Below are 12,161 nucleotides of genomic sequence, written 5' to 3'. Positions count from 1 at the left end.
AGGCCCAGACTGATGGACCTGTGATACCTGGTCTACCAGGCCCAGACTGATGGACCTGTGATACCTGGTCTACCAGGCCCAGACTGATGGACCTGTGATACCTGGTCTACCAGGCCCAGACTGATGGACCTGTGATACCTGGTCTACCAGGCCCAGACTGATGGACCTGTGATACCTGGTCTACCAGGCCCAGACTGATGGACCTGTGATACCTGGTCTACCAGGCCCAGACTGATGGACCTGTGATACCTGGTCTACCAGGCCCAGACTGATGGACCTGTGATACCTGGTCTACCAGGCCCAGACTGATGGACCTGTGATACCTGGTCTACCAGGCCCAGACTGATGGACCTGTGATACCTGGTCTACCAGGCCCAGACTGATGGACCTGTGTTCAACTCTGATCTTATGTTTACCAGGTCAACATTGATGGGGTTCGACCTGAACCGCTCGTGGAACGATGCGAGTGTATGGGGACACCCGACCGTGCATGCAGCCAGGAGTATGTTGCTGGAGCTCGACCAGGCAGAGGTAGGCTCCTTCACCTCGAGCGTCCTAGAGGTAGGCTCCTTCACCTCCAGCGTCCTAGAGGTAGGCTCCTTCACCTCCAGCGCCCTAGAGGTAGGCTCCTTCGCCTCCAGCGCCCTAGAGGTAGGCTCCTTCGCCTCCAGCGCCCTAGAGGTAGGCTCCTTCGCCTCCAGCGCCCTAGAGGTAGGCTTCTTCGCCTCCAGCGCCCTAGAGCTAGGCTCCTTAGCCTCCAGCGCCCTAGAGCTAGGCTCCCTGACCTCCAGCGCCCTAGAGGTAGGCTCCTTGACCTCCAGCGCCCTAGAGGTAGGCTCCTTGACCTCCAGCGCCCTAGAGGTAGGCTCCTTCGCCTCCAGCGCCCTAGAGCTAGGCTCCTTGACCTCCAGCGCCCTAGAGCTAGGCTCCTTGACCTCCAGCGCCCTAGAGCTAGGCTCCCTCGCCTCCAGCGCCCTAGAGGTAGGCTCCTTGACCTCCAGCGTCCAAGAGGTAGGCCCCTTCACTTTCAGCGCCCTAGAGGTAGGCTCCTTGACCTCCAGCGTCCTAGAGGTAGGCTCCTTCGCCTCCAGCGTCCTAGAGGTAGGCTCCTTCGCCTCCAGCGCCCTAGAGGTAGGCTCCTTCGCCTCCAGCGCCCTAGAGGTAGGCTCCTTCGCCTCCAGCGCCCTAGAGGTAGGCTCCTTCGCCTCCAGCGTCCTAGAGGTAGGCTCCTTCGCCTCCAGCGTCCTAGAGGTAGGCTCCTTCGCCTCCAGCGTCCTAGAGGTAGGCTCCTTCGCCTCCAGCGTCCTAGAGGTAGGCTCCTTCGCCTCCAGCGTCCTAGAGGTAGGCTCCTTCGCCTCCAGCGCCCTAGAGGTAGGCTCCTTCGCCTCCAGCGTCCTAGAGGTAGGCTTCTTCGCCTCCAGCGTCCTAGAGGTAGGCTCCTTCGCCTCCAGCGTCCTAGAGGTAGGCTCCTTCGCCTCCAGCGCCCTAGAGGTAGGCTCCCTCGCCTCCAGCGTCCTAGAGGTAGGCTCCTTCGCCTCCAGCGTCCTAGAGGTAGGCTCCTTCGCCTCCAGCGCCCTAGAGGTAGGCTCCTTCGCCTCCAGCGTCCTAGAGGTAGGCTCCTTGACCTCCAGCGCCCTAGAGGTAGGCTCCTTCGCCTCCAGCGTCCTAGAGGTAGGCTCCTTGACCTCCAGCGCCCTAGAGGTAGGCTCCTTGACCTCCAGCGCCCTAGAGGTAGGCTCCTTCGCCTCCAGCGTCCTAGAGGTATGCTCCTTCGCCTCCAGCGTCCTAGAGGTAGGCTCCTTGACCTCCAGCGCCCTAGAGGTAGGCTCCTTGACCTCCAGCGCCCTAGAGGTAGGCTCCTTCGCCTCCAGCGTCCTAGAGGTAGGCTCCTTCGCCTCCAGCGTCCTAGAGGTAGGCTCCTTCGCCTCCAGCGTCCTAGAGGTAGGCTCCTTGTAGGCTCCTTGACCTCCAGCGCCCTAGAGGTAGGCTCCTTGACCTCCAGCGCCCTAGAGGTAGGCTCCTTCGCCTCCAGCGTCCTAGAGGTAGGCTCCTTCGCCTCCAGCGTCCTAGAGGTAGGCTCCTTCGCCTCCAGCGTCCTAGAGGTAGGCTCCTTCGCCTCCAGCGTCCTAGAGGTAGGCTCCTTCGCCTCCAGCGTCCTAGAGGTAGGCTCCTTCGCCTCCAGCGTCCTAGAGGTAGGCTCCTTCGCCTCCAGCGTCCTAGAGGTAGGCTCCTTCGCCTCCAGCGTCCTAGAGGTAGGCTCCTTCGCCTCCAGCGTCCTAGAGGTAGGCTCCTTCGCCTCCAGCGTCCTAGAGGTAGGCTCCACCTTCGTAGACAATGAAGGTGAGCTCGTTCACATCTCTAAAGTGTTTCTTTTTAAGTGGTAGCACAGGTAAGTTGACAGTAACATTTAGTGTTCTCTGTCTCTCTCTCTGTCTCTCTCTCTGTCTCTCTCACTCACTCACTCACTCACTCACTCACTCACTCGCACGCACGCACGCACGCTCGCTCGCGCGCGAAAAAATGAAGTGTGTGTGTTAAACACTGTTTCCTCCTGTTACATAAGAAAGAATGAACATTGCAGCAGATCTATGTCCTCCCCCCCTCCCCGGATTAGCCCAGTGACCCATCCAGTTTGGTCTCACCGCCACTCAAGGATGGAGCACGACACCAGACCCAGCAGCACAAGCTAGTCAGGTCCAACTCTCACCCACCCACACCCACTCATGTATTTATCTAACCTATTTTTAAAACTACACAACGTTTTAGCCTCAATAACTGTACTCGGGAGTTCCACTCATTCACAACTGTATTACCAAACCAGTGCTTTCCTATATCCTTCCTGAATCTGAATTTTTCCAACTTGAAACCATTGCTGCGAGTCCTGTCTTGGCTGGAAATTTTCAGCACGCTATTTACACCCCCTTTTTTATTCCTGTTTTCCATTTATACACCTCGATCATATCCCTCCTAATTCTACGCCTTTCGAGAGAGTGCAGATTCAGGGCCCTCAGTCTATCCTCATAGAGAAGATTTCTGATACATGGGATCATCTTTGTCATCCTCCTCTGTACATTTTCCAGAGCATGTATATCCATTCTGTAATACGGTGACCAGAACTGAGCAGCAGTCTAAATGAGGCCTAACCAAGGATATATAGAGTTGAAGAACAACCTGAGGACTTCTATTATTTATACTTCTAGATATGAAGCCAAGAATTCTGTTAGCTTTATTGAGAACACTAATGCACTGTTGTCTTGGTTTTAGATTACTGCTAACCAGAACTCCTAAATCCTTTTCGCAATCAGTAATATTAAGATCTACATTATTTAGTTTATATGTGGCATGGTTACTTTCCTGTCCAACATTTAGAACTTTGCCTTTGTCTATATTAAATTGCATCTGCCACTTCTCCGACCACTGCATCAGTCTATTCAAATCATCCTGGAGTGCTCTAGTGTCCTCGTTAGAATGAATTGGACGGCCTATTTAGTGTGTGTTTACATACTCCCGTTAGTGTTTGTTTACATACACTCTAGTTTTGCTTCTGTTATTGTTCATTTGTAAATGCTGGTGATACCGGCAACCTATAGAAAATGTCACTTGTGTCCAGCTCAAGACATTAATTAAATGAAACGTTTCGCCCCCAGAGTGGTGTAGAGCCCATATCAGGTGTTTCCCGGGATGGAAGACGGAAATCAGTTGTACCAGCAAACAGATCTCAGTTACCTAATGTACAAAATTCATCCTCTGGTGGAATATGACAGTGGAATATTGCTAGTTATTGTTTCCACAGTGTAGCTAGCACAGAGAGAACAGGAGAACAGTACTCCAGACTCAAACCATACCCCCGGCCTGGATTGAACCCGCGGTCATAGTCTCAAAACTCCAGCCCGTCGCGTTAGCCACTAGACCAGCTAGCCACAATAAGATTCATCCAACTAGGTATATTTCTACACCATAGGAAAGTTAGCACAGGCACCTCTGTGACCACAAATGCAAGTTTTTACAGACGAATCTCCAGCTAGCGTGGCCGTGACGAACTCTAGCTCAAGTCCCTTCACTGCCGTCAACATGACTCAAGAAATCGTAATGACACGATTGCAAACAAACCATACCCCCGGCCGCGGGTTCAATCCCGGCCGGGGGTATGGTTTGTTTGCAATCGTGTCATTACGATTTCTTGAGTCATGTACTCCAGACTCAACACTACTCGTGTACCTCTGAAGATAGAGAGAGAGAGAGAGGAACCTTATGACAACGTTTCGGTCCGTCCTGGACCACTGTACGGTTACAACTGGCCTGACGGTGGTCCAGGAGAGAGCGAAACGTCCTCATAAGGTTCCTCTTTTAGCTAAGTGCGGGTATTTTGTGCAATGTTCCAGCCAAGGTATTGTGATTTATTCCTCGTGAACCTAAGATTAAATAAAATACTGTGGGCGGGCGGGCGGGGCGATGGAGGGCGGCTGGGTGGCGGGTGGCGGGTGGCGGGCGGCGGGGGCCAGGGAAGCCAGGAACAAAAACGAACAATTATCTCTCTCTTGTGAGAAAGTTCGCCATCTGGGAATGAGTGATGAAAAGTGGATGTTCCCGGGTGAGGGGGACGAGACGCGCCTCCAGCAATCTCACCACCACTTCGACCCTTGCCTTGCTCTAACACAAGGTCCAATATCACCTCTACCATGTGGCATGTGGCTTGTGTCTGTGATGCCTGCTACTAGCACCTAACAAAGTAGGGTCTCCCAGATGATCAGGGTCGCGACACCCCCTCCCTTCCCCTCCCTCGAGATTGCGATACCCCCTACCAGCTTCCTTAGGGGGTTAACACCCCTTCCCATCGCCCTTCCGCTTTTCAGTTTCAATATACCCCCCACCCCCACCCGGCTGCAGGTGTCACCACACACTTTCCCCCCTCGTAGCTGAAAGGGTCACTATACCCCCTACTACTTCTTCGTCAGGGGGACAACACCCCTTATGGCCCTCCCACCCCATCTCCCCTTTTCTGTAGGTAGTACACTGGTAGACAGCAACCATTCTCAGTGTGAAACATAAGACTGTTCAACGTTTTGTACTCTGGCAGGATTGATGGCCTTTTCTGTCATATACAACTGCAGGTAAATCTTTCAAACTACTACTTACATAAGGTATGTGAAATTTGTTAAATGCTTTGCACTCTGGCAGTATTACTGGTCATTTTTTTTTCTGGACTACAGCACACACACACGGTACTAGGAGGTGTGAATCGACCCGTGCAACCACAACTAGGTGAGTACACACACACACACACACACACACCTAGCCAAGCACGTAAAGAAACTAGAGAAAGTGCAAAGGTTTGAAACAAGACTAGTCCCAGAGCTAAGAGGTATGTCCTACGAGGAGAGGTTAAGGGAAATCAACCTGACGACACTGGAGGACAGGAGAGATAGGGGGGACATGATAACGACATACAAAATACTGAGGGGGATTGACAAGGTGGACAAAGACAGGATGTTCCAGAGATTGGACACAGTAACAAGGGGACACAGTTGGAAGCTAAAGACACAGATGAATCACAGGGATGTTAGGAAGTATTTCTTCAGCCACAGAGTAGTCAGTAAGTGGAATAGTTTGGGAAGCGATGTAGTGGAGGCAGGATCCATACATAGCTTTAAGCAGAGGTATGATAAAGCTCACGGCTCGGGGAGAGTGACCTAGTAGCGATCAGTGAAGAGGCGGGGCCAGGAGCTTGGAATCGACCCCCGCAACCTCAACTAGGTGAGTACACACTCACTCACACACACACACACACACACACTCACTCACTCACTCACTCACTCTACCTCTTCCATCAGTTTAAAATCTGATACAGTTCAGTAATATCCCCCTCGACTCAACTTGTCATTACTGTCACCTGGGTTCAGAAAGCTGCATCTCATCCCTTACATCCCAGTTCTCAATGAACGGAACTGTAAATTCCTTGCAGCACTTGTCTGGTCAGTAATTTGCACTTATCACCCGAGACATCTATTCACTGCCCACTGATCATCGTGGCAAAATGCTACACAAGACAGACACGCGTACCACAGTTAGGTATCTTTATTCCGAAACCTTTCACCTACCCAGTAGGCTTCTTCAGTCGAATACAGAGGCAGCAGAAGCAGAGATGTAAAGACGATGTAATAAGTCCATCACCCTTGAAGACGTAGTTTTGAGGTGGTCAGTCCTTTAGCTGAGGGACTGACCACCTCAAAACTACGTCTTCAAGGGGGATGGACTGATCACATCGTCTTTACAGCTCTGCTGCCTCGTCCGTACTTGACTGAAGAAGCCTACTGTGTAGGCGAAACTGTTGTACATGTGTCATACTTATTAATTTGTCGGTATTGTATACCATTATCATTCAAAATGCTAGATATTATATCTCGAACCATTCTTGCGTGTCTAGCAAGGTGTCTAGGTGTCTAGCAAGCATATAACATATAGCCTTAGTACCTGCTGCTAAGTTGACCGGGTAGAGGCATTCTCTGTTCCCTTATCGGAGGTTCAAGGTTCGAGCCTCCAACGTTCATTACCTAAGAAAATTTCATTACCTTCCCAGAGACAATGAGAGGGATTCCCGACTCGTTTATGGGGCCACGGGAATGCATTTGCACCCCTGCGAAATGGATTCAGTCTTGCCCACATGGGCTGAGCATGGGAGGTAAAGGAATAGAAATCACCTTCTGCCTTCCTCGTCCTCGTGTTTTTAAGGTTGTCTGACTGGAAGTCAACGTCGAATGTCTGTGTTGAGGTGACAGTATTGATTGTTAACGTTGAAGTGTGACATAGATGGAACTGTCTAACTGCATTTGTTCTGCGAATATAGTGGTGATGCTTGGTGAACTAAACCGTGTTCTACAGGGTATAGCACGGTGTTTTGAGGGAGCTTCCTTGAGAGAGAGAGAGAGAGAGAGAGAGAGAGAGAGAGAGGTGTCCTGGGGAGGAAGGGATGACAGGTGGGGGGGCGGCAACAGTGTTGTGATTGGGTCTCCTCTGGAAGTCTAATTCCTGCCAAATGAGACGTTTTATTGTCTCTCCTTCACGCTGCATTAACTTCTCCAGTTGCTGCTGCAATTCCTATTGATGGTGCTGCTCCTGATGGCGGTGCTATTCCTGTTGGAGACGGAGCTACTGTTCCTGGTGATGGTTGTTGGTGTTTCTGATGCTGCTTTACCGAGGCATCGCTGATTAATAAAGATTACGAACTGTTTCTGTGTCTTCATACCTCTCACAGCAGCTGAGATGTCAAGGGAGATGCAACACGACGTACAAAGTACTCAGAACCACCGGCAGGGTGAACGAGGATAGAATAATTGACAAAAGAAGGACCAGAACAAGAAAACATAGAAGAACTGATTAAGTCCCTGGTGGGCGAAACGTCTTCTCAATAAAATGCCATCAACCACATATTGTTTCATTCACTGAACACACACCACACACGTCTCCCTTTCTGAGTTTTGCTCGAATTGGAACCCTCACCCGATCAGAGAATTCCACTCCATTTAGTAGACATAACCCGGTTTGGTCTTGGTGAACCACTGGAAGAGAATTCTGTCTCTGGAAAGAGTAACTCGAGAGCTCTCCATTTCGTGGCTAGTTTGAAGAGTGAGAAGAGGAAACAGGTGTAAATATAAGGGCTGCGAGTACGTGGATGGCGTTAGATGAAATGGTGGTGGGTGCAAACACCTTAGGTGGGATTCTCAGTAGATATAGAGCCCGGAAAATGTTACAGGAACTTGAGGTGTACCCTATTGCGATCAGGAGCTGCAATTGTACCCATGTTGGACCAGGAATTGGTACTGTACCTTCATAGGTACAGCAACGTGGATACACACCAGAAGCTGGTGCTGTACCCTCACAGGTACATGATGCAGCACCGTGAGCACACACACTGGGGCTGTGTATTAAACTAACAGGAAGCCAGAGTTACCAAACAGTTTAGTGTGCTCTGTGAGACTGGCCCAAATATTTACCTAGACCAGACTGCACCCCCACCTGGGGCGTTATCTACCTGTGGTAGCAGTAGCTGGTGGCGGTGGAGGTGGTGGTAGTAGTGTATGGTGGTAGCTGTGACATCACTTTTTTACGTATTAATGTTTTGTTCCACAGAATAAGTCACATGTCTGTGGGCTACAGTACGTATTGTTGCATGTAAACAATTTTCCTGCCACCTCAGGCTGTATACCCTGTTTATCAGTTTCCCGTGGATAAGGAAGATGTAATAATGTTAGAATTACCGGCAATATGTTTAAGACCTAAAGAACTCTGATAGACTGAGATCATGTAAGACATGGATGAAGCATGTATGTGTCTACATATTTCTTCCCGAATGGAGGTTCTGCATCTTAATTATCAAATGCGACATTTTATTGTGGTAACATTCCTGGGTTATCCTGGTTTACTAACCCTCCCAAGTTATCCTGGTTTACCAACCCTCCCAGGTTATTCCGGAGTATTCCTGGAGAGGGTTTCGGGGAATCAACGCTCCTGCGGCCCGGTCTGTGACCAGACCTCGTCGTGGATCAGAGCCTGATCAACCCTCCTAGGTTAATCTGAATCAAGCTTTCTTTGCAGACAGTCTTGCAGCTCTTCGGCAGTTCAACTGCCATCACTGTTGTATTGAATACCCGGGAGAGTGGTTTGTTCAGAGTGGTAACGCCTAATACTCGAGGCAGTCTTGCGAAGTTCCACTACATTAGGTGCGTCATCAGACGAAACAGTGGCAGAGGAGTCACCTTGCTCCATCACTGTAATATCTGTCAGCAGCCTGTGTGAGTGGGTTGGCCTTCATCTTTGTTTCTGGCACTGACAGAAAACATTGTGTTGATTCGCAGATCACTCGCAATTTCCACAGCAGCAGCAGCACTGTGGGAGGTGGACGGGGTGTAGAGCAGCAGAATTAGCAAATAGCAGCAGCATCCTACAACATCGGAAGCTAACAGTTAGCAGCAGCAGCATTAGCAAACAATAACAACAACCTTTAGCACGAGCAGCTAGCAAACAGCAGCAGCAGCAGCACGACACCCTTCCCCCCCCCCAGATAGGTGGTGGTGGTGTTGTAGGGAGGGAGGGGGAAACGTGTTGCTGCTAATATTTGCCAGTGCAGCGTTATGTCTGCGCCGCCTCCACTCTGCCATTAGTTGAGACAAAAGGTTCAATACCTATGCAAATCTGAATGAAAACTTATCATATATTCTGGGTCGTTGGGCGGCCGTCCTGCGCTGCTATCCTCGTTTTCTGTGGATGGCAACCGTTTTCTGTGGCGGACAGCCGTTTTTCTGTGGCAGACAGCCGTTTTCTTTTGCGGATAGCTGTTGTTTGTGGATGACAGCCGTTTTCTGTGGCAGACAGCCGTAGTCGTTTTATCATGTCTGCCCCGTGAAGAACCGTCTTGTAACCTAATTGGAATCTCCCAAGAAAAAGTGATTACTCGGGGCAATTTCATCCTCCCTTCCTGCTGACACCAGCCTGCAGCCTGTCCTTCACGGTGGAGCCTGAAGTCTGTCCTTCACGGTGTAGCCTGTCTTGATACAGTTCTTAACTTTCGTTGAGCGTCCAACGAATTGAACCATGTGCGTTTGAGGCTTGTGTTTACCTTCCTCCCTATTTAACTACTGGCTGCTAAATACACCCAAGTTACTCTGACCTCTGGACAAACAAGGTTGTTAGGACTGACGAGAGGGAGAGAAAGCTGGGGGGACCACGCAACTTCACGATCCTTGTCGGCGAGGAAGGTGATGCGGAATTCTGGTCGTGATACCTGCTGGAATGGGCGAAAGCTTTTTCGTGTAAAACTTAGCTTTCCATAGTTTTTTTTTTTCAAGGAGCTGGTCCAAGATTTGTTGCTTGTCAACGGTAGGAAGCCGAGCAGCAGTGGCCCGTTACCTCAGACGTTGAAAGTTCCCGCTGTTTTAACTATTGTTGTTCGGTAGATGGCGAAAGTCGACGGGTGGTGAAGGAAAGACGTAGAAATAAACCTTTAATTTATTACGTTTCGCTCGCTGTGGGGCTTTTTCTTTCCTTAAACATTGGGTACAGCAACAGTGTGCTGCTACCGTACCATACTCTGAGTTACATAGTAGGAACGGAGATATATATCCCCCGTCATATTCCATCACACAGGATAGGATATTTATATCAAGTGATAACACGTGTCAGCCTGAGATGAGGATGCCACCAAGTATATCACTACATGTTCAGTAGCTACAGCAGCTTCCTAGGAAGTCTAGAGTTAAAATTTCTTCACCCATTGAGGGAGAGTTTTATGGATTTATTTTATGTTATAGAGCTATCTTCAGGTGTAAAAAGTCTTCGTAAGAGCAAGGTGGAGTTACTGCACTCATGGCTCAATTTTCATTGTTTTCCTCCTCATCTACCACTCCCCTGCCCCACACTGGACTCTTACCTACATGACTGTTAAGCTTGGTCAAGCAACATAACCGTCCAGTAAACAGATGTGGGGTTCACTTAGCTGCTAGACCTGGTACACACGCTGAGCTATTCCCCCAGAGTTAAGTCGACAGCCATTACCCTCATCTGCTTCATTTTCTTACCTTTCTCCTTCATTTTAGTGAACAATACAGGCTGGCAGAGAGAGAAACTGAACACTGGAGAGTAATTCTCGATACCATAAACAACTAATAAGCCAGAAATTAGAAATAAAACCTGGACACTTCAAACCGTCCTGAATTACAGTTGTTTTCACTCGAGACGTGATAGTCCAGGCTCTAAATACCTCTCAGGGTTTAGTGCAGTCTCTCTCCCAGTGATGTGACCTTTTCCTCTCAACCCAGTGATATGACCTTTTCCTCTCCCTCAGTGGTGTGACCTGGACCTGGTGTTGGACCTGCACGCCCACTCCTCCCTGCTTGGCACCTTTATCTACGGTAACTCCTACGACGACGTCTACAGGTGGGTTTAGGTCTGTGTGTATGTGTGGAGGGGGTTGCAGGGAGGGGATGTTACAAGTATGGAGCTACGTAAGTGATGTCCCATGTCATATTTTTATGTAAAATAATAAATCGTATCAATACTTTGCAAAATTGATTGCACTTATACGCGCGCGAGCACACCTCCTGAAAGTGATTCCAGTTATCAGCCTTCTCTATTAATACAAAAAAATACTTCTTTTAATCTCTTTTACACCGCTTCTTTCCCAACATAACATTGCTTCCCGATGCTGATGCCAAAATATTTTCACCTTGTGTGCTTTTGTAACTAATGAACTCTTAAGATGGTTATCTCATCGCATTTGCTGTCTTGCAGAAGTGGTAAATTAAGTGTCTTCTTTAGAGCCTTCCTTCATAACTTACATTTATGAATTCTGGAATGTGCTTTGTTTTGGTTCTGTAAACACATTTTTCTTTTATGTCTTTTAAATATGGGCGGCAGGTAGCCCACACTGTAATGTGGCTGCATCGAGTATGACGCTGCATACAGCAGCTTCATACTCCAACTTGGGTTTACCTTATGCTGTAGTAATTCTACATGGCCGAGAGTAACTTTACGTGGTAAAGGTAACTAAGTGCCGAGAGTAACTTTACGTGGTAAAGGTAACTAAGTGATAGATAGCAACTTTAGGTGGTAGACAACTATTTTACGTGATGCGGAGAGCATCTTTATGTGATAGTAAGTTGAGACAATAAAGTGTTGTGTGTGCCTGTGTCCACAGACACGAACGCCACATAGTGTTCCCCAAGATGCTGAGTCACTGCTGTGAGGACTACTGCCACTACAATACTATATACAACAAGGACCCCTCAAAGGCTCACTCCGCCCGCAGGTACTATGTTGTGTTCTGGTGTATTGTATGGTGATGTCTGCTACTGTTTAGTATAGTTTGTGCTTGTGGTTTGGTATAGTGCTGTGGTGGCGTTATGTAGCCTGGTGGAGTGTTGTGCTGTAATGGTGCACTGTGTGGTTTGGTGTGGTGATGCTCTGTTATTGGTGGTGTGCTATATAAAGATGTGTAACACGGTGTAGATTATGATGTACTGGTGAACAAAGTGATAAGGAAATATGATTCAAGATAACGTAATTATCACAAACAGTACTACATTATCACTTCAAGATAACCCGGGAGATAATTACCACTACAATATGATAATACAGGAGATAACCACTGCAACAGACTCATTGCAGCA

General features: G+C 49.0%; 1 protein-coding gene and 1 long non-coding RNA gene across 2 annotated transcripts in view; one reads left to right on the top strand and one right to left on the bottom strand.

Annotated features, from left to right (window-relative positions):
* LOC128700781 (uncharacterized) overlaps positions 1-7,971 on the bottom strand; it is a 72,606-nt gene extending 64,635 nt beyond the window's left edge. Inside the window, exon 1 of the long non-coding RNA XR_008408796.2 lies at positions 7,824-7,971. This is a non-coding gene — a long non-coding RNA (uncharacterized lncRNA). The remainder of the gene's footprint in view (positions 1-7,823) is intronic.
* LOC128700780 (cytosolic carboxypeptidase-like protein 5) overlaps positions 1-12,161 on the top strand; it is a 352,900-nt gene that overhangs the window by 335,675 nt on the left and 5,064 nt on the right. The window contains exons 9-11 of the mRNA XM_053794220.2: positions 420-531; positions 10,838-10,929; positions 11,690-11,800. Of these exons, the coding sequence (XP_053650195.2) occupies positions 420-531; positions 10,838-10,929; positions 11,690-11,800 (315 nt within the window). The remainder of the gene's footprint in view (positions 1-419; positions 532-10,837; positions 10,930-11,689; positions 11,801-12,161) is intronic.

The sequence above is a fragment of the Cherax quadricarinatus genome, chromosome 56, assembly GCF_038502225.1.
Source record: "Cherax quadricarinatus isolate ZL_2023a chromosome 56, ASM3850222v1, whole genome shotgun sequence".
Lineage (NCBI taxonomy): Eukaryota > Metazoa > Arthropoda > Malacostraca > Decapoda > Parastacidae > Cherax > Cherax quadricarinatus.
This window is presented reverse-complemented; position numbering and strand designations above follow the sequence as displayed.